Source organism: Ascaphus truei, chromosome 7 (assembly GCF_040206685.1).
Source record: "Ascaphus truei isolate aAscTru1 chromosome 7, aAscTru1.hap1, whole genome shotgun sequence".
In the NCBI taxonomy this organism is placed as follows: Eukaryota; Metazoa; Chordata; class Amphibia; order Anura; family Ascaphidae; genus Ascaphus; species Ascaphus truei.
Genome location: NC_134489.1, coordinates 82050562 through 82073853, shown reverse-complemented (window position 1 = coordinate 82073853; position 23292 = coordinate 82050562). Strand labels below are relative to the sequence as shown.

The window sequence follows — 23292 nt, the reverse complement described above, 5'->3', positions numbered from 1 at the left end:
GATACAACATTGTATCACTGACTCACCACAAGACAAGCAGGGAAAAAGCCTTAACTAACCACAAGTCAAGTATCCACTTGACTCTGTGGTTAAGTGTATCCGAATTGCAACAATGTATGCTGTGGTTTGTGGCAATTCAGTGCAATTGGATAAGTATGTCTGTGGTTGGATTGCTACATTGAGTTCCAACCGCAGACAGGGAAATGTAAGGTCTTAACACCTCCACTTCAAAGCCTTACACAAATAAAGGTATAACTTTAGTTAGGAATATCCTAGCTTTCTAATTTTTTGTATGAAAAGGGTTAGAAGGGAATCATGCAGATTGATATGATTTTATTAATTGTACCGTGTGTATAAATACATAAACGGACATTACCCTGGTGTAGATACATTTAAAACTACTGCACCGACACACTTTATTCGAGCAAATACCCAGTATGTACCTGGCAGATACCTGGAATGCGCCGCTCCTCACCTCTGACAAGCCCCGTTGCGTTTGCCTTCCCAGCCTGGGTTCATGCCTGGCTGACGGGCGGCTGATCTGTTAAATGATAATGATTAGGATTTAATAGGCTGCAATGCTTCGCGTGTCTACCAGATGGCATAAATTCATGAATTGTAATGCAGTATATATATATATACTGTGCAGTATTGCAGCCAGCGGGAATAAAATGCTTCAATCCCTGCCTGGAAAATACCTCAATGCACTCGGGCAGAAAACAGTCACAAACCTCAATACACCCGGGTATACCCGAATTCGTGGGACTAGCCGAGCTCGAATAAAGTGTGTCGCCAGTGTATGTGAGCTGGGGTAGTTACAGGGCATTCAAAGGGACAGTGGATACATTAAAGATTCACCCAGATAATTTGTGTTTAGCCAGTCCAGGGGAAGTCATAAATATAATGAATGTCCGGGCTTCTAAGAGACAGTGGGGAGAGGCCGCTCGAATGTCTATAGAAGTCCAGAGCTTCAAAGAATGTAACCCGATATAATGGTGAAGTGCCGGTAAATGAATTCAAGTCATTTGCCTAGCAAATGGTGGGGTATCTCAAGGCAGGTAGACTTTCTGTCACCGGGGCAAGGGGGTTTGGTCAGGTATGCTAAGCAGGTTAAGTGAGAAATTAGTGCATTACCCTTAGCTTGGCGTGACGCCCTTTGCCCGGCTACAGGAACTATTGGCAACCTTGTGATAGGGCAGAATTTGGCTCCCACACCAAAGATTGGTTGCCCATTGCCCAGATAGGCTTGTGAGGGTATTATACGCCCATGCATGCTGTCGGGAAGGTGTTCTCTACTTTTACATCAGAAAGGATAGCGTGCGGGACCAAGAGACGTTTTCATCATCACCATGGATTTGTGTCTCGCAAGGGCAGAACAAAATTATTTCATTTGATGAATATACTGTATAGGCTTGGCAAGTTGTACCCCTAGCCAAAGGACTGCATCTTGTTTCCTGCTTGCGTATCAACCCCGCTTCTGGGAAATGATACCTGGAGACCGGATTGCATGAACTTTTGTTCCAGAAACCTTTTATTTTGTTCCTGGGTTTATTTGTGATAATTTTGTAATTCAAGCTTTGTGTGTTCTTTATGTGAATAAATACAATTTATTTTATTTCATGCTTCATTCAATCAAAGGATCCAGATGGTAAAGTGTTAATAAACTTGGTCTCCTGTGACAGGCACCATGGCCCCAGCCTAATAGTCTAACTAGAGAGTTGTCCATAGATACAAATGTAGCTAACTAAACGGTCCTTGGTTGGCGCTTTCTCTCGTGGTCATACGACCACAATGGTCGCAGCACCAGAGGAGTAACACTGTGGGGGATCCCATTTGGAAGCAGGGAACCTCCCCCCTCCCCCTACGTAACGCGACAGATACAGTCTCTGGACTTCTACGTTTGAGGACGCATACTGGACACAACATCTGTATCATAATGCATGCACATTTTTCGAAAACTTAACAAGCCTCTTTGGCATGTGCATTCTCATGGGAAGTATTATTTCTATTAGCTGTTGATTAAATTCATGCCATGTAGAGATGGGCAATTTTATTTTACAGGTTTGGATCGCTGATTCCTTTGGTCAGTGGATTTTCATGTATTAGTCTCAAAAAGGCAAATCAGCCATTTCGGATATGTTTTTTCAAAGACAGAGAGAAATCCGAAATCCATTGCCGTATTGTTAAAAATCTGCACTCGGAAAGGAGGGGTGAAACGCTTTTAATTTAGTAGTGTCTCCAGTTGTATATATATATATATAACCTCAGACATCTCTCCAAAAAAATCAACGATATATGCCTGTGGTGAAAAAGGAGCACACCTAAGGTACCTGGCTGGGAGATATGCTAATGCATAGGCAAAATATATTTAAATGAGTTACATTCCACACTTCCTAAATGTATTTCCATACCAACTAAATAGAGATAGGCATCAACCTAATAACTGCAATAGTGTCAGACGCAACAGGACCTGAACCCACAACTACTGCTTTTTGAGGCCACAGCTCAGTAGTAGAGCACCACTGTCTACTACTACTATAGGGAGAACTATTTAGTTGGTTGTAACTTTGAAAGAACACACACACAAGTAAAAACAAGGGGAAGCACAGCAAATAAAGAAGATGCAGAGAGAAAGTAATATAAGAAAGTGAGCTGATGACTAGAGTTAATGTTACTTCTAATATTATAAAAGATAAAGACAGTGGGTCATATTTACTAAGCAGTGTTCTGCCATAGGGCACCTTCGATGCTGGAATACATTACCGCCTATTCAAATAAATGAACTGTAAGGTGTCTTCCCACGCCAGAAGGTGTGTCATGGCAGAAGAATGCTTTTTAGAAATGCTTCTCTAGCCCTGAAGAGGGTAACGTGCTTTGTAAAAGTTGGAGGACTCAATGAGAAGTAGAACTCAAAACTAATTATACATGGGTAGTGGTGCTGGCCATCAGCTGGTTTAGAGCTGTTAGAGCTGTTGTCCTGAATAACAGAGGTTGTGTGGGTTTGACTTCTGATCCTGTTGGGTCTGACACCATATCCTATTCCTCATAAGGTGGCTGAGACTTAGTCAACCCATAAATATTTGTGCGCTGTAGGAAGCCAGCGGACTCACTTCCTGCAGTTTGTAGAGTTGTATTTATATGACAATAAAGTATTTGGATTCAGTACATTATGTGTCTGGCTCTCTGGCAGATGGCACAGTGAATATTTATATCCCTGTTCTGTTATACTGCAGTCACCTTTGTGCATATCCATCATGTAGCACCAAAATGAGTGTATATACCTGTAGTAGCTCCCTCCCTCGGCTTCCTTTAAAAGCAAACAACTTTCACTTCCTGGTTGACAGTTTAATGTTCTTTGTGATTCTTCTGAGATACCTGTGAAATAAGCTAATAGCTAGAATAGCTACATGAGTGAGCAGTGATCAGTAATCAGCTCAAAAGTAAGTTGTGATTGTGATCGTGATCTTGATAATAACCAAAAGCTGGTTTAGCTCACATGGCTAGTGCTGTGGTCTAGAAAAGCAGTGATTATGGGCTCTAATCCTGGTGGGTCTGATACTTTCTTGAGATCTTCCTTAAAATAGGAAATAAAACGGTTTTGTAAATATTTTTTAACGTACGTCTTTATGAAATGAATGGGCACTGTAACTTTGAGTGTGTATATAAATGTGTTACAATTAGAACTCTATTTATAAATAAAGATATACAGTACATACATTTGATAAAGTTGCAGTTTGCTTATGAATACTGTAATGTCGTTTGTATGTCATCAATCTTATAGTATCCCGTGCTCTACTTTGAAATTACATTTATACTTTGTTGAAATTATTTGACCGTCTTGTCAGACATTTTATATAATTGTTTTAAAAATGTGAACTTTGATTGAAGATCTCCCAAAGTATTCCCAAACTTTTAAAATCTGCTCTTAATCTGCCACTGTCATGTTCTTCCTCGGTTATTTCAACTGAAATTCAAATGATAATTAAGATAAATGTAAAGATTAAAAGCAATGAATAATTAAGGCGAGATATGTAACCAGAACTGAACTGTATTGACACTTTGGATTACCCCCTTTGTGCTGGTTGGTCCAGCAATCTCCTACTTCATAGATGACATACTATAGCTACTAAAGGTTATATGACTTTTCCTCCATTGCTATCAAACTATTGTATACATTTTTTTTTTACGTAAATGGCCTGTGATTCCCTATTCTCTTTTGCTGTATAAATAAATGTTTCTGTAAATAAAGTCAGGAAAACTAACAATTCTTTCCTTTCGGTGAGTGGATACATTTGGTGAAAAGATTAAGACATGTATTTACTAAGCAGAGCTATTAAACAAGACATATGAAACAGTTTGTTTTCAATAGTGTTAGTGTTTTTACAGTGGCACGATGCCAGGCTAAATATTTAAATTGATTAAAAAAAATTTTTTACATTGGATATCATTGATTCTCTTTAATTTCATGAATCACAACACTATCCAAACCTTGTCAATTACCCATAGCTGGCTATAGAATATTGTATTGGTCGCATGTAAGAAATGTGGTAATACCTTGAAGTTAACCCTAGTCGCTTGGTCTCCCCAAAAAAATCCATTCTTCTAAGAATCTCAGAAGTTGTCTGCAGTTTAAATACTGTATGTAGCCAGTTCACTTAGCAGACACAATGTATTTCAGACACAGCAAGGCGTTTAGGGTGCAGTTAGCATCAAACATTCAGTGCAGATGGATTTTAAATTAGTCAACAGGCAACAATGATAATGAAGCTTGAAAAACTTTATTTAAGGCTACTAGTTAATATTCTGAAAGCTTAGCATATTTATACTAAATGTTTCAAACAGGGTGATCCGACCGTTATGTTTTTCTGACACCTTTAAAACAATATTGATTGGCATAACTTCTATGTACAATTCAACCTTAGAAAAATAAGTTATTTTCTCTTAAATTTAAACAAGTTATTCTTTATCGTACTTATACCCTTTTTTCATATTTTGCTCAAAATAATTGGGCGAGAAAATGGCACTTTTGGATTGAAGTCCTTTCAGTGCTGGAAGGACCCAGAATGCATTGTTCTACAATGTGTTGCGAGGCCTGTCATTACTGAAAGAGTTAAACCATCATGTTAGATGTGCATTTGAAAATAGTCAATTGTTTGTGTAATCCTCTGGCAAGTAAACACTATTGTAAATGTCATTGACTGTGCATGCAGAGCTATACTGTTTTGGCTTTATGATACACCTGCTGGAATTTACAGAACACAAATTCAACATTTCCAAGTGAGAGTCGGGGGATTCCTTGTAGAAGACATATTCTGTACTAGTTTGTTATTCCTCCAACAGGGACCTATAATAAAGAAAGAGATAAAACTCAGATACACAATTATGATATGGCTAGTCTAAGATAGGAAGCAGTTTTGATTTTACATTCTATTTTAATTCATTTGTCTCAATGCAAAATTCAATGTAATTGTCCAAATCTTGATATATAAGCATATATTTGGGGGGTCAAAGGATTGTTTATTTAAAGCTGCAGTTCAGTCAATATCCTGCATGTGTGTTTTTTTTAATAAATCAGTTCTGTAGTAAGAAAAAATACTTTTGCATTTTCTGTTTTAAAAAAAACAACTTTGAAAGACCAATTTTCTTGTATTCTATTTTAACAACCATTTGCTAAGGCACTGCCCCTTCATGTCCTGTCACAAGCTCTGGCACACCCCTTTGTCAGCCCTGCCCTCCCTCTAGCACATGTCAGTGCAGGAGTGCTCATGAATATTCATGAGCTTCCACTGAGAGAAAGAAGCAGAAGAAAAACAGATCCCTTCACTAATGATGTCACCAAATTTCGCCGATCAATACATGGAGAATGAATTGAGCTGCAGCTAAACAGTTCTTTAGTAATTAGAGATTGCACACATGAAACTATTGATGTAAAAAAATTAATAAAAAAAAAAAAACTGAACTGCAGCTTTAACTGCAAAAAACTGAACTGCAAACTTGAATTTTGTAGTAATTTCTAACTTTCTATAACAGGTATGGACATCTGCTATAGGTTGTAAATATTCACAACAATTAGATTCACATGTAGTCAAAGTCAGATCACAATGATTTCAATTTATTGAAGGATACATTCATTAGGATTAGGGTATCATATTAGTACAACTGCAAGATTCTCCATTTCCTATCAAAATTAAATTCATCTTGAATTGTTGGTTTTAAGAAAATGTTCTCAAATAATTTAAATTCAGAGCATTTCTATTACAACACTTTACCTCTCAGTAACCTTGGCATTAACTAACCAATCTACTGTAAGAACTCTTTAGCAGCCATAGTATCTAGGACTTTGTTCATATCATTGGTAAAACGGCCATCAGCGGGTCTTCTGTTCAATTTTTCAGCTGGCTTGGTCACTTCGTTGAATCTTTTAAAGGAAAAATGTTGCAACAGCGTCATACAAGCGTCCAAAGTGTCAACAGATATTTCAGAGAGCACCAAGGTGCCGTCCATATTCAGTATCATCGGGAGAGCTTAAAATCCAAAGATTTTGTAGCGGAGCACAGCTGAGGAATGGGGCCAGCACCAGCAGTAGAGAGGTAAAAAATATATTTATTTAAAGCATGGTTTTAACACAGAGGGGAGACAAAACAAACTCTGACGCGTTTCAGGCTATGCAGCCCTTTGTCAAAGAGTACAATCGCGTCTCACGCTCCCGCAGCTATGAAGGGGATTCCCCGCCTACATTACCCAGTGGTGCCGCGCGGTTTTGGCGCGAACACCATCGTGCATAGCTATGGGTTGAATTCAACTTCCAATCAGACTACTGATGCGGAAGGTGCGTCTGGGAAGAGGGGAGGAACCAGGGAGTCCCGTTCAGCTGCGAGAGTGGAAGAAATGACAGGGGATAAGACACAACAATAAAATAAACAGAGCAAAAAAACATATAACATAACTATTACAATTATATGCGCAATTGATTCGTAGCATTGATTCATTATCATCATCCGAAGAAAAGCAATCACTTTATAAAAAACTTTAAAACAGAAGTGCAGTCTCTCACTAGTATTATGACTGGGCACAGACTGGGTATAAAAAAACTTAAAATATAGTTAATGTCAATCATTATTTTAAAATGCATAAAATGTCAAATAAGGGCACTTGACTGTAAAAATTTTACCCTGACCTCGGATTGTACCTGACTTCTGCCTTCCCTGACCCTTGACTTCGGCTTGCATTTGGACTCCCACCTTCTCTACTCCTGGACCCCGGCTTAGCACAACGACCATCCGACTTCTCCTATCCTAGACAACGGCAAGTATCACGACCATCCTGACCTATATCACCCTGACGAATACCACTCTGCACACCGGACACAGTTTCGCAATTGTAGTTCGGTGTATACCAACATCCCCACTTCAGCCTCGTGGTCCCATCCTGTTTGTGGTGAGCACCCGTTATAATGATATGGGTATGATGTAGCACTATGCCAATCAATGGGTACCGGGTGGGTACAGTGGGTTCGAAGTGGGTGGTTAGACCTCCAGGGTGGCTACCAGGGGACAGTGGTTAACCCTTAATTACCATCGCGGTTATTAACCGCTACAGTGATTAAGTGGTTAGGGGCCATTAGATTGTATTGACGAGGACGCCCTTCATGATGGCAGGGGTAAGTAGAACGGTTTAGTTACTTTATTTATGCTGGCTGGCTAATTTTTGATTTACTAATGGGCAAATGAGCTATTATCCATTTCTGGATAATAGTTATTTCGCCCATTACTGTACTGTATGTGTTTAGTGGGGGGGGGGGAGTATTTATTGAAATGAATGTCATATTATTTTTTTTACAACAGGATTGGTGCTGCAGGCCAGCGGGGACATGTGAGGACCCCCGGCAACCCACGGGGACACCCAGGGATCTCTGTGGGGCTTCTGGACACCCATGGGAACCACCCAGGGCCCCCAGACACCTGTGGTACCACATGAGGGCCCCCGGACACCCGTCGGAACCACCCGAGGGCCTCCAGACACTTGCAGGGACAACCCGAGGTCCCACAGACACCTTCGGGGATGACCTGAGGACCCCCTGACACCCACCGGCCTCTGGGATCAAATATTTGTGTTAAAATAAATAAAAATGCTTTTTTGTGGGGGCACAGGGGGTGGGTTGTGTATTGGTCGTTATTACTTATTGTAATGTTTATTGGGGCAGAGGGGGTGAATGAAGGGACAAGTACTCGCTTCAATCACCCCCTCTGCCCTCAATAAAGCTACTATTGTGCCTTTACCCCTTTCATTGCCTCAGGCGGCTGTCCGCTAAGGTAATGAAGCTGCTTTAATATTATTTTTATTATTAGTGTACGGGAGCATGGGGTCTCCTGAGCTGAACCGCATTGATTTCTGCCTCGGGGACCCCCTGCTTCCCGAGATTTAGGCCCCGGGATGCCAGTATCTCCAATGCATTAAAATGTCCCACGTCATGTGAACGGGGGAATGAAATACATAGGAGATACTGGCACCCCATAACAGGGCCTGTATCTCAGGAAGCAGGGGGTCCCCGAACCTCAAATCAACGCGATTCTGCTCCAGAGACCCCATGCTTATCTAAACTAGTAATAAATTGTAAATTAAAAAACATTAATTGTAGACAAGATTTGTGCAGGGAGAGGCATCTCTCTCTCTCTGTAGCAGAAATAACTCATCAGGTGAGCCGTTTTCAGAGGGGCGATCATCTCGTTTCCAGCTACTCGCCATTTTTGCAAATGTTGCTATCAATGGTATTCAGGCCTATCTGGAGGGGGCATAGGCCCCTAAGTCTCAAAATTTATTCTACTGCGATCCTTGAAATGTGAAATCAGTGTGGTTTAAAGATTAGTTGTTTGTGATTTTTTTCTGGATATTTCTGCATTCTTTAAAGGGCTAAAACAAATTGCGATATCAGCCTTAGATCCTACAGGATTCTGCAAAACAGTGACAGATCCAGCCCCTAAACCAAAGCAAAAGTCCTATTTCAGGGTCTGGATCAATGTTGGAGGTGCTTACGAAATCTCACAAATCTCTACTGTGCTTCAATAGCTGCTTATAAGAAAAAAATGCATGGAAATATCATAGTTGAAACCTAAAAGAGATATCAATTATAACATGTCTAAAGATGGGCGAATATGTCCAAATCTATTTCCCAGAAATTCCAGAGTTTGTCATTCAAAATCCGTACCGCAGTGTCAAATGCGCTGATGGATTGTTACAGTTTCAATCCGCGTGAATTAATCCAAAACTGCCACTGGTTACATTCCGTTGGTGGATTTTCACAATCTACACGTGGATTCCACCCTCCACTGAGGGATTTTAATAATCCAATCCCCGTATTAAGCAATTCATGGATTGGATTCTTAAAACCTGTCAAGGGATTGCGGAATCCGTGAATGAATTGCAAAAGACGAATCACCATTTTTGATACTGATCCGCAGAAATCCACAGACCAAAGGAATTGGTCGATCTGAATCCGCAAAAAAAAATGTGTCCATCTCTATCAGTGATCACCATGATTCTCCTGTTCTCAGAAAGTAGTCTATTGCCATGAAACACCTTCTACTGGCAGAAGGTATATTATGGTAGATGGCTGCTTTTTTAATATGGGCCAATATATCTCAACCACGCTTTCACCACTTGGACTCAACATGAAATAGTGAACACTGTAGATTATTTTTTCTTAGACCTATAAAAATGGCATCAAACATAAATAATAATAATTATAAAAAGATTAATAATTTCAAAAAAGCACCCTTACTTCCTTTTTGGTCTTCCTTTAATTAACCAATCAATAAATTCCTTGACTGCCTGGGCTTCCAAGTAATTGCTAATGTCACTGGTGTAAGTGCCTTCTGCGTGTCTCTCAAAAACAGCATTGCGCCTTGAAACACTCATGTTCCAAGAAAGAGCATTTAAATGACAAAATCGTTTAAATTAGATAATAATAAATAATAAATAAAAATCTGTAAAGACGGATATCAGGCAGTATAGTGGGTTCCTGAGCCTGTGAGGGGACTGAGCACATACTGTAGTAAGGCTCCAAACTGCACCTTAACATTGAGGGTATAGCTGTCAATTACAGCAGGAGCTTCTGAAGTGTGTTCTCCCCCAAACATGCTCAGGACGCTGCCTGGGATCAGTCACACAGTTTTGTTAGCAATAGTCTGATGAGTAGGCAATAAGGTTTATTAATTAGGGGCTCGAAGAAAAAATATTTTCTAGCAAGGGGTGGACATTGAGTTTGGGAACCACTGCTATATTCAAACTTTAAATAATATTTAAATATAAAATAATATTATAAATAAATATAATGAAATCAAATGTCTACTTAACTCAAGAGTGAGTGCACTGGATTATCTTTCTCTCTATTTCATTAATTATTATGAGTGAATGGATCACCCCATACCTCCTTTCTGTACTGGAGCATCAGACAAATAAAAATATAAAGTCCTATATAAAGAATATATTCAAACGTTCCCATCTATGCGGAACATGCGGAACATGGTTTTATACACAGTCCAAAAGAATATACCCCACATTGTCTCAGTTTAAAGGAACTTTGGTGTTGTAGTTTGTGTTCAGTTGTTTGAATAATACAGAATTCTTGTAAAAGGTCATTGCAATGTAGCCCCCTGTAAACAGCATGGGCTATAACATCTTCCTACTTCTGTGATAAGTCCTGTTAATGACAGGCCCCAGTAGTAATCATGGGTTTTCCCCCCTTGTAAGCCCTGCCTGATTGATAGATACAAGCCTGACTCTGCTGTAGGCCTGATGCAGAGGGGAGGTTCTGTTGATGTCATGAGGGGCGGGCTGACCAAACTTAGTTGCAGTGCCTGTGCGCTCTCAGTCAGAGTCGGTCTGTTGGTGTTGGAGTGTCTGACTGGACAGTCAGACGGTGTGAGCTAGATCATAGGTTCCAGAGGAGTAGGGGCTAGTGAGTTATAGGTGGACCAGTGCCCCTCGCCCAGCTTAGGGGGTGAGGGAAGAGCTAGCCCCACCCTGAGTGCCCTGGGCTGAGGGTGGAGGCAGGGAGCAAAGACCCCCCCTTCAGACCATCCTGAGGAGAACTATTTTGAGGGAAGGAGAGGAGAAGGAGACAGATCCGGTACACTGTGAAGGAAGTGTTTTGCTGTATGCTATTACTGCTGTGTGCTGTTCTAACAAGCTGTGAGTACAATAAAGACCTTGTAGCTTTTACCAAAGACTGTGTGATTTGGAGCATTCACCCCTGGACCAGGGTGGTTCTTCTATACGGGTCCTCTCCCATATCCCTGGGAGCTATAGAAGATGGAGGCGCTGCACCCCCACTAAGATACCATGGAGGCCAACACCCAGAAGCCTGGTCCTGTCTCCCCCATAACACCGCGGGAAGCTCAGGCCCTCCTGTTCCACGCATGTATGCACCACCACTATGCATGTAATCTGCCCTCACGCACCCTAGACACCGCAGATGAGTCTGGGGGGGGGGGGGGGAGGTGGGGAACAAGCGTTACAGCAATATTAGATTCCGCCAATTTTTTATAATGCTATTGTTGGTAGATTTACAATTTGTGTAATCCTGAAAACAGGAAGTAGCTTTAGTTTGTCAAAGCTAAAAGCTTCCAAATAAAATAAATTGTATTAGCACAGTCCATTTTAGCAGCGACCAAATGAGTTGCATTGTAGTTTAAAACATTCAACCATGTAACACCCTCTTTATCATTTTACCTGCACATATAATTGTAGAAATATTATTGAAATAGGATCAACAACAATGAGAAGTTTGTACCGTGTAGAAGAGCGGTAATCAACTCCAGTCATCAAGAGACACCAATAGGTCAAGTTTTTCAGGATATCCCTGCTTCAGCACAGGTGGCTCAATCAGTGGCTCAGTATTTGACTGTGCCACTGATTGAGCCACCTGTGCTGAAGCAGGAATATCCTGAAAACTTAACCAGTTATTGGCTCTTGAGGACAGGAGTTGGCTACCCCGGTGTAGAATAGCTGCTAAACTGAATTTGTTCTCACTAAAGGGGTAATTTAATATGCTCTAAAAGGGCTGATTGCCATTTGAAATATTAAGTGGAGCTCAACAGAGCCCAGCACTTTGGCTGCTTAAGCTTCCAAGTTAGTGGTTCGTTCACAGGTGTATGTACCTTCTACATGTGTCTCATAGTTAGCATTGTGCCTTGAAACTCAAAACAAATACAGCTGTTAAAACTCAAGTGTTACTTAGAATCCCTTTGCTGTCAAAGGACCTGGCAATGTTAGAAAAGCCTTAAGTATCACTTCATTATATCAATACAAATGCTGCTACTCACTTCTTTGGCCTATGCTTCAAGCTCCTGGCAAGTGCAACTAGATGGTGGCGTAGAAGGGGTGAAGAGCTATAGCTGTTCGAGTCCCTTGAGGCAGATAGCGTGAGGCAACTGGGGGGGGGGGGTGAGCCTGTTAACTAGTCCAGGGACCATGGCCCAGGGCCCGTGCCAAAAGTAGGAGACGCCCGTACCTAGGGAGATGCCCGGTACACTAGCTGTCATCCACACAAACGCACCACAGAGCACTTGCACCGTAGACACCGAGTACAGTGCATGGAGGAGAGGAGTTCCGCTGAGCCTGGGGTAAAGCCACCTCATATTAGTGGGATACAGAAACAGAATGCAGAGCACACATTTGGAGGTTAGTCAGTGTTTAGGTACGAGATACCCAGTAGACACTGAGAATAGGGCACGTGTACATTTGGAGGGCTCATCCAAGATGGCGTCCATCCCGACATATGCCCCGCGGAGCAATAGAGCCGATCTAAAATGGTGGTTCCCGCCAATCCTGGAGCAAGCACGTGAATCGTGCAAAGAGACAGTGAGAACAATGTGGCGGGAAATGTGCAAGAGTCTTGCGCCAAACCCAGATTCCTTGCAAGAGGAGCGGAGCGGAGCGGCATGAAAGCCCATCCACCTGTGCAGTGGCTGGTCAGAAAGCCAGGCCACGTCACACTGATGGAGAGAAGGCCCCGCCTCTGGATTCCACCAGAGGGAAGAGGCACCAGGAGAGCCAATCAGGAGAGTCCTCTCCAGCGAAGGGAGGGACCGGAAGCCAGAGCGAAGAGCTTCACTTTTGTCTGGCATTCGAGGAGCAAGGAGCTGAGACACTGACCTGTTCCAACCCTGAGCGAACCATGATCGATCTTCCAAGTACCAGGCGGCTTGCTGGTAATAGAGATCGTGGAGCAAGAATACCTGAGGTGCCTGTGCGTCCACTGCGGGGTACCCGGTGAGGTACCCAGCACCAAGGAACGATGCTTACAGTGTGGCACGTTCTACTTGTGGCCTAACGAGCCGGGGCCACTGACCGAGACCCCATGGAGTGCCTCTCCAGGAACGATAGCGGAGGTGGCGGAAAGCACCGAGAGAACGGCCTTGGTTCCCCGTTACAAGCAGGCAGGGAGAACCCAGGCCAGACCGGCTGTCGAGCCAAAAGAGCCATCGACGGAGAAGAGCGCGACCCCAGTAGAGGTACCAGAGCCCGCCAGCTTCGTACCTATACCCACTGGTTGTATCGCAGAAGCACCCGGTGACTCCCGAGTGGAGGATCCGATTATGATATCCTCAGAAAAAGAGGCGGGTTTACCAATGGTAGCGATGCGCCTAACGGCGAACCACCAACGCAGCATCAAGGAGGAACAGACGAGCGCGGACACCATCCGATAGCAAGCGCTGGTGTGACCTGAGGCTCATAAAAGTCCCACGGCCGTGGTGACTCCCAGTGCGGAGGAGATGGCGATCGAGACGACCCAAGAGGAACCCGATATCATCAAACAGCAGCGGAGCGGTAAGGAGACTCTGCCATCCCCTTTCTCCCGCCAGGCGAAGACCGTAACTACGGAGGACGAGAAGGAGAGGCTTGAGGCCTACTTGTCTGGCCGTGCACCGGTTGCTGCGCCACCGCCCATGCCGGTCCTCGACGAACTTCCGGTGCGTGACCACGGAGCGGATGGAGATTCTGCGGGCAACCCTGATGACGTCGTTTCCGGTCCCACCGGAAAGAGAAGGCCGGGAGCGCTGTTCTCCGCACGAAGCATAGATACGGCCCTTGCCCTTGCTACCCTAAGGAGTCAAGGCCCCACCAGAGAAGCCAGAAGCATGGCGGAGAGCAAGTCTAAGAAAGCATTCATTGGTCACGGAATTGCCTGCTTACTGGACATTGAGTTGGACGTTCCCCCAGCCCCAGCCCATAGCTCCATTGCCCCGGCCACTGCCCTTGCTCCGTCATGAGTGGTGCCACCGGGACCTACTAGGGATAAGTTATGTAAATACCCCAAATACTCCAAGGACTTGCAGGATTGGGAGTTGAGCGATGAGGGGTCTGATGGGGAGATACCGTATTCAAGTGTTATACCTGTGCCTAACCTTGTGCTGTTTTCTCCTGCAGCTAGAGGGAGGGACCGTGTGTCGCACACTCCAGTAGAGGCTGGGCCTACCAGCAATGTGGTTCATAAGATGAACCCTACCAGGTACTATAATGCCAAAGGGAGGAGAGATTGCTCGCGATCTACTGATGCGGGTACGTCTGGTGTATCATCTCAGGTAGAATCCGAGGTAGAACGCACTAGTCATTCGACCGAGTACGAGCACCGTGGTGAGCACCCCTATTCACCGGATACCACGAGGGGATGGACTGTACGCGGTTTCTATTAATTAAGAATAATATTGTTGACCATTGGTGGGCAGCTGGTTTTTTCACTCAACAAGAGGTGGAGGATGAATTAGATCATAGATACCGGGAGATAGAGCAGAAACTTGTTGTACCCCGAGGCCCCAGTATCTTATATGATGAAGTAGCTCCGAAGGAGCCTGTGTATTGGGTACTGCCAAGCAGGGCGGGTAACAGGAAGCTCACCAAACTGAGTAGGGCTGACAGGGCCATAGTGGCTAGATACCGGCAGTCCCACGGATATGAATACCCGTATGTACCTGAGCCTATCATGAGGGAAATTGAAGAGAACCGAGACAGTTGGCTTAGAGAGGCAGTCCAGGAATATCTTCGGACCAAGTTTGGTCAAGGGGGTTACAATAATGAAGACAAGATAAGTGAATTGGTCCACATATGGAGCATAGGTAGATGTATCTACATGCATGGTGTAAGCTATCGGTCAGAGCATGGGTCGGTCCAATCTTTCGCTGTGACGGTCACGGATCATAATGGCAGGAGAGTGAGGAAGCCAGATCCCAAACATTTTCACTAGGTGCTCCACGTTGGGAGTAACTGGTGTTCAGTTGTCGAATATCTACCTCATACAAATGTTATGATAACATGTGTAACCTGTGTTTGTTCCCAGGTTTTTCACTGCAGGGTGGTACTGCCAAAGCTAGGTCCAAGTGTGGACCATTGGATTCCACCATAGGGAGAGTGTAGCCCCCTGTAAACAGCGTGGGCTATAACATCTTCCTACTACTGTGATAAGTCCTGTTAATGACAGGCCCCAGTAGTAATCATGGGTTTTCCCCCCTTGTAAGCCCTGCCTGATTGATAGATACAAGCCTGACTCTGCTGTAGGCCTGATGCAGAGGGGAGGTTCTGTTGATGTCATGAGGCTGACCAAACTTAGTTGCAGTGCCTGTGCGCTCTCAGTCAGAGTCGGTCTGTTGGTGTTGGAGTGTCTGACTGGACAGTCAGACGGTGTGAGCTAGATCATAGGTTCCAGAGGAGTAGGGCCTAGTGAGTTATAGGTGGACCAGTACCCCTCGCCCTGCTTAGGGGGTGAGGGAAGAGCTAGCCCCACCCTGAGTGCCCTGGGCTGAGGGTGGAGGCAGGGAGCAAAGACCCCCCTTCAGACCATCCTGAGGAGAACTATTTGGAGGGAAGGAGAGGAGAAGGAGACAGATCCGGTACACTGTGAAGGAAGTGTTTTGCTGTGTACTATTGCTGCTGTGTGCTGTTCTAACAAGCTGTGAGTACAATAAAGACCTTGTAGCTTTTACCAAAGACTGTGTGATTTGGAGCATTCACCCCTGGACCAGGGTGGTTCTTCTATACGGGTCCTCTCCCATATCCCTGGGAGCTATAGAAGATGGAGGCGCTGCACCACCACTAAGATACCATGGAGGCCAACACACCAGAAGCCTGGTCCTGTCTCCCCCATAACACTGCGGGAAGCTCAGGCCCTCCTGTTCCACGCATGTATGCACCACCACTATGCATGTAATCTGCCCTCACGCACCCTAGACACCGCAGATGAGTCTGGGGGGACGGGCGGGAGGGGGGGGGACAAGGGTTACAGCAATTTTAGATTCAGCCAATTTTTTATAATGCTATTGTTGGTAGATTTACAATTTGTATAATCCTGAAAACAGCAAGTAGCTTTAGTTTGTCAAAGATAAATGCTTCCAAATAAAATAAATTGTATTAGCACAGTCCATTTTAGCAGCGACCAAATGAGTTGCATTGTAGTTTAAAACATTCAACCATGTAACACCCTATTTATCATTTTACCTGCACATATAATTGTAGAAATATTATTGAAATAGGATCAACAACAATGAGAAGTATGTGCCGTGTAGAAGAGCGGTAATCAACTCCAGTCATCAAGAGACACCAATAGGTCAAGTTTTCAGGATATTCCTGCTTCAGCACAGGTGGCTAAATCAGTGGCTCAGTCTTTGACTGTGCCACTGATTGAGCCACCTGTGCTGAAGCAGGAATATCATGAAAACCTAACCAGTTATTGGCTCTTGAGGACAGGTGTTGGCTACCCCCGGTGTAGAATAGCTGCTAAACTGATTTTGTTCTCACTAAAGGGGTAATTTAATATGCTCTGAAAGGGCTGATTGCCATTGAAATATTAAGTGGAGCTCAACAGAACCCAGCACTTTGGCTGCTTGAGCTTCCAAGTTATTGGTTCGTTCACAGGTGTATGTACCTTCCCCATGTGTCTCATAGTTAGCATTGTGCCTTGAAACTCAAAACAAATGCAGCTGTTAAAACTCAAGTGTTACTTAGAATCCCTTTGCTGTTAAGGACCTGGCAATGTTAGAAAAGCCTTAAGTACCACTTCATTATATCAATACAAATGCTGATACTCACTTCTTTGGCCTATGCTTCAAGCTCCTGGCAAGTGCAACTAGATGCACAATATATTTTTAATTTTTTTTTATTTATGGCAGCCGTGTCAAATGTTAAAATTGTTGCTTATCAAGTTTCTTACGTTTGGCGCAGATCTGATTATACTAACGTTTGTCTTCTGAAAAAAGTGATGGGCCCACACGGAAAAGTTGATACGGATCATTATAATATGGAAGCATGTAGCTCCTTCCATAGCTCCACATATTCACTCCCCAAATAGTAAACAAGAACAAGGAGAGTAAACAAGGGACCAACCAGCTTGATGCAAAGCTGTGGGCCACAAGCTGCACTTATTATGGGCCATGCCTAATGCATGGGATGGGTGTCGCGCCATATGCGATGGGAAAAGAACATTTGACGTACTGTACTGTTTGCCACTCGTTAAATTAACTACCTGTATTTTGATTTACTGGAGACCATGAAATCAAACTGTATTGAATGCTGCAAACAACATCACAACTGGTTTGATGTTAATAAAAAAACTGAATTGTAAAGAGACTGGAGCTGAAAAGGAAGCATAGACTTTGGGGTTTATCTACAACGGTCTCTCAGCTGCAAACCTGTGGGGGGAGAAACAGTGCAAGTAACAGCGCTATATCTATTAGAAAAAGAATTCCATTAAAAGCAAGAGGTTTTCCTTTGATAAATCTGGTTCATTTATTTTGCACTATTTTTGCAGTCTGTAGAATTATAAATAATCGCCATGGGAACTAATTCTATATGCTAGTGTAAAAAAATAACACTGGGAGTATTTATTTTGCATCAGTTTTGTTGCTGGGAAATGTTAGCTCCAAAAGAAGAACAGAATTCATACCATTATAGGATTGCCTCCTAAACATTATGATAGGCTGAGTTAATGCACATATCCTTCTGGGAAAACTATTTATTAGAAAACACCCAAGAAAATATGTTTTAGGTGTATCTTGCATGGTATTGTTCTTGTTGTTTTGCTTTCTAGTAATATAATTAGAAAGGTCAAATAATTTAAAAAAAATGGGTAGAATAAATCAATTGATATAATGGAATTTTATCGAGAAACCACTGGAAGAGAAGAAAGTTCCAGTAATCTCCTTCTCAAGTGAGCGAACATAGGGGGTTATTGAGTAGAGTTGAGACTGTGAGGATGCGAATTGTGGCACTTTCACATGGAAACTCCCACTGAAGTCAGTCGATGCTTTCATGCAATAGTCAACCAATGAACCAATCGGCACTATGAAGATAAATGGAAATGTTTTATTTTTTATTTACAGTAAGATATTGCTATGCACAAGTACAAAAGACAGTCCAAAGCAGAAAACCATATTTTCCATCAGGGCTTCAAATTCACCCATAAGTCGATAAAATGTGAAGGACCAAACACCATGTATCCACATTGATATTCAATATGCTGTGTCTTAGTCCCACTGGTTTTTCTTTGAATCAAGCACAACTCTTCCACAGCACAGGAAAGATGTGCATAGCGAAGAAGAGGCCTACAGTACTGTATGTGCCAAAATGGAAAATAAAAACTTTTTTTTAGTGGATTATATGAATCATTAACTCATTTGAATGAATGAGTTTGTCAAACAACAGCAGAGGCTGCTAAAAGAAAATTAATAAGGATAATAGTAGATTCTTACCCTGGTTTTTTCCCTTCTGCCTTCAACCAATGGACAGATTCTTTAACTGCTTGAGCTTCCAAGTACTTGTTCATATCCTTGGTGTCTTCTATATTATTCTGAAAATCAGCATTGCGCCTGGAAACTCCACTGTACCAAGAAAAGCAGTGGTTAAATTAACAACCATAGTGCTAAGCTACAACAAAGTTACATTCACTAAGCAATCTAATGTTATTTTCACATCTTTAGTGCTAATAGTGATTGGTTAAACAAAATATGGCATTGAGAATCTTTACAAAGCTTTCATTATATAGAATACTGAGTGCAGCATTGAATAGATAGTCAACAAGAATTACCTGATTAAGGGGGTCATGCACTAAGCTCTATTAAGTCACTTTTAGAGCGCAAAGTGCTCTTAGAAGGTGATGTTGTGCTCAACCCGATGCACTAAGCAACGCAAACAGGCACCTTGCGCTCTAAAACTGACTTTTATCAGGATTTTTTTCTAAGTCCAACTTTGCTTGTTCGTAACCCTGTTTTCATTAAATTCTGCCCTTAACCGGGATGCACTAAGCAACGCAACCTTAGCGTATGTCCCCGGTGAGTCTCCGGTGGACCTGACGGGTCACCTCACAGACATACAGGTTACCAGCAACATGTTTCACACAGGGTCTGGAGGCCTGTTGGTGGGTCCCGCCAGGCACCATGGCCCACCATGGGGACCCCCTGCTCCTGCACACTATTATTAAAAATACATTAAAGCAGCTTCATTACCATAGCGGCTATCCGCTACGGTAATGAATTATGGTTTATTGTTATGTGTGTTTTAATACCAGTGTAGATATGCAGGAGGTCTACTGAGCTGAACTGCATTGGTTTCAGCCTTGGGGACCCCCTACTTCAGGAGTTACAGGCCCCTTTATGGGGTGCCGGTATCCCCTGCAGAATTGAAATGTCCCGGTCACGTGACGCTTGAAAGTGCAGGGGATACCGGCACCCCATAACGGGGCCTGTATCTCCTGAAGTAGGGGGTCCTCGGACCTGAAACCAATGCGGTTCAGCTCTGGAGACCTGTACGTTAAAAAATGGGCTCAAGGCCTTAGTGAATCGCGTCCCCAACCTCACTTTTTAACGAACCTGCTTTTTTTTGAAAATCAGAACGCAAAGCCATTGAGCTTAGTGCATAGCCCCCTAAGTGTTTTATTTCTGGCTCCACATAGACTACAACAGTAATGCATATTTATACAGAAAACACTTGATTGGAGAAGGTATTTCAACTGACCAATGTTTGCATCTGTGTGTATGTGTTCTAAGGCTGCGCTTATAGTTCCGGCGACAGCGACATTGTGTCAAAACAAATGCATTGCCGCCTTCGCGTGCGCTTATAGCAAGCGCGATGCGATGGTGCAACGGAGCAACGGCTTGGTCGTGATCGCTGGAAGTCACCTCAATTTGCTGTTGCGTCGCCGCCGCCGGCACTATAAGCGTAGTGTTAGTAGGGACTGTTGAAGTTATTAGCATGTTCCAATGATGTGGAAATATAGCAGGAAGTCTTTGTGCATACAGAATAGCCCATTTGTACTATATTTAATTATAAACTTGTATGTATATACTGTAACAGTCAAGCACTAGGGAATCATATTTTAGAATGAAATCACAGCACACACTGGCCACCAAGCTGCATACACAATCCTTTCATTATAATAATACACTAGGAAGGTGGGGATATAATAATGTTCGATATTGGCCTACTGCAAATTGTAACATATATATGATTTCCAATAAGAAATGTGAAAACATTCTGAAAAGGGTAGCGAATAGAAAAATTTACCATGTTTGCAAATAGTTTTCATACAAAACAATGGCAAGTTTCACCCCCAAAATACCTTAGTAAAAATGGTGAGATTTAAAATTTCAAAGAGAAGTTGTGAAATTTGTAGGGGAAAAAATCATTAAGATTTTGCTAAATTAGGATTTAAAAAAAATATATATATATATATTTTATAATTTAGACAAAGCCTCACGCTTAACAGCCTGAATACTAATATTTCCAATTGCTTTTGTAACCCTGGATAACACAATAACATATATCTTAATAGATCTTTGCTAATACAATACTCCTGTAATTATTGCTAACTTAATATTAACACTGATTGAAACAAATAAGGGGAAATTATAAGTTACTAATGGGAATTCGGGGTAAAATGATTAAGTAGAATTTATAAAACTGTTCTTTTAAGAGGGATTCTAAAAACAAATAAGATTAAATCAAGTGCATGTAGCTGGTGAGACCTACAGTATAGCAGGTTGCATTATCTGAAACAAAGGTAAACTCAGTTTTTGACTTTAGAATTCTTATCCTCTTCTTTTAGTAATCATTAACCATTGGACAAAGTCTTGAGTCTAAGTACTTGCTGTAATCACTATTAAATGTGCCTTGTGACTAATGTTTGACTTCATTGAGCTGTTTTGATTCACCCAGCACTTCATCCTGTGCAGCATTGACTGATCATTGTACATAATGTTTTAATTTGTGACACTGGCGACACACTTTATTCGAGCTCGGCTAGTCCCACGAATTCGGGTATACCCGGGTGTATTGAGGTTTGTGACTGTTTTCTGCCCGAGTGCATTGAGGTATTTTCCAGGCAGGGATTGAAGCATTTTATTCCCGCTGGCTGCAATACTGCACAGTATATATATATATAAACTGCATTACAATTCATGAATTTATGCCATCTGGTAGACACGCGAAGCATTGCAGCCTATTAAATCCTAATCATTATCATTTAACAGATCAGCCGCCCGTCAGCCAGGCATGAACCCAGGCTGGGAAGGCAAACGCAACGGGGCTTGTCAGAGGTGAGGAGCGGCGCATTCCAGGTATCTGCCAGGTACATACTGGGTATTTGCTCGAATAAAGTGTGTCGGTGCAGTGATGTAACAATTAGCGAGCCAATTGAATATTCCCCCAAACTTCCAATTAAGATTGCAGTGCAGTTGCTAAACAACAATCTCCAAATGACCACATTTTTTTTATCACGCGCAACAAATCTCAACATTAATTTACCTGTATACTGTACCTACAGTATGTGTGAAGAATACATATCTTTAAATTCAGAGGGGGGAGGGTGTTAGAAATGCGCCCATTTGGGGATTTCATTTTTTTTAACTTTAATATTCTCATTTTTATCTGTTCCATTCTTGGTGGTAGAAGCACAATTTCAAATGCACATTTCCAACAGGGATTTTCTACATGTCCATCACATGTAAAGAAGATGTTACATCTATTTCTAAGAATATAATGATTTATTTTCTCAAGTTGAAACAGAATTCGGGATGCTGAAGTGTGAACCTATTGTTTAATGATATTGTGCCATTGTTACAGAACTGACGCATTGATACAGTGGATCCCAGAGACACATACTTTATCTGGGAGCTTAAAATCCTTTCGCTATAGGCTACTGTATCCATCAGAAATCCAGAAAACAATACAAAAATGGAGCACAGCCAAGATTCACAAAAAGGTGGTAAAGTGCGTCCAGCACGAAACGCGGGTGCGTTTGTCTCCCTGTTTGTGAGCTGTACAACTAATTAAATACATCCAGTTACCCAGGATCCTGACTTTTCCGGTGAATCTTGGCTGTGCTCCATTTTCTCTGCTTTTCTGGATTTCACACTTCAACAGGCTGCACACCCGGGGAATGCTGGATGGTCCTGTGTAAGCTGACAGGTAATGGGCATAGTCCCTTTATATCTCCTGGCTCTGCATTTGTATATCTTGCCTTATTGAGAGGCTGATTAAGTTCCACATACTGTGGACGATATATGTATACTAGTAGGCATCTTCACTATCTCAGTGGCACTTTTATTATGGACTGCAATATTGAGGACATTAACATGTTTACCTGAATCTTAAAGTCTTATGTAAAGACACTATTTTGTGACAGTTCACATGTGATTTTGAGCACCATATCTCACTCTACACCACTATCCATTAGAAAATTGTCTTCTTATCACCTAGTTCCTCTTTTCAACTTCCTATTATTTTATTGTACTACAAAAATCTACTTTGACATATTTTTAAATATTCTATCTTTAGAAAGCGGTATGTTTCCTTATTTCTGTGCATTAAACATACCTGGACTTGTCTCCTGTTTCTTGAAGAGGATTTTGCCAGCTGCCTTGTAGTAGCATAAAAAGAATTCCGACCATACAATAAATGCTCTTCATGTTTATTCTATAATAGATGAGGAGCTAAACATGTTATTTCTAGCAAAATATATATTTTTTTCATGACCACAATGTATTGTAAATCATTTTCATGATATCTGAAAGAGATTATTTGTCAATGAGCCAAATAGAAAACATAGAGATGAAGGAACATATACAAGCTTCCCTTCAATTTCCTCTGGGTATAAAGCACCAGCTGGGTTATATTATTAATAATTAATATATCCTGTTACTTTTCAATAGAGTGCTGCATATTACCAGGGGTGGGCAACTCCAGTCCTTAAGGGCCAGCAACAGGTCAGGTTTTCAGGAAATCGCTACTTCAGCACAGGTGGCTCAA

At 42.3% G+C, this 23292-nt stretch overlaps 1 protein-coding gene across 1 annotated transcript; it reads right to left on the bottom strand.

Annotated features, from left to right (window-relative positions):
- Positions 1–4762: 4762 nt before the first annotated feature.
- Positions 4763–22976, bottom strand: LOC142499621 (pro-glucagon-like). The gene is made up of 4 exons (XM_075609230.1): positions 22861–22976; positions 18741–18869; positions 6270–6418; positions 4763–5344 (listed from the first exon to the last, which is right to left on the bottom strand). The coding sequence occupies exons 1-3, from the start codon at positions 22950–22952 to the stop codon at positions 6301–6303; spliced, it is 339 nt and encodes a 112-aa protein (XP_075465345.1). The 5' UTR covers positions 22953–22976; the 3' UTR covers positions 4763–5344; positions 6270–6300.
- Positions 22977–23292: the final 316 nt, after the last annotated feature.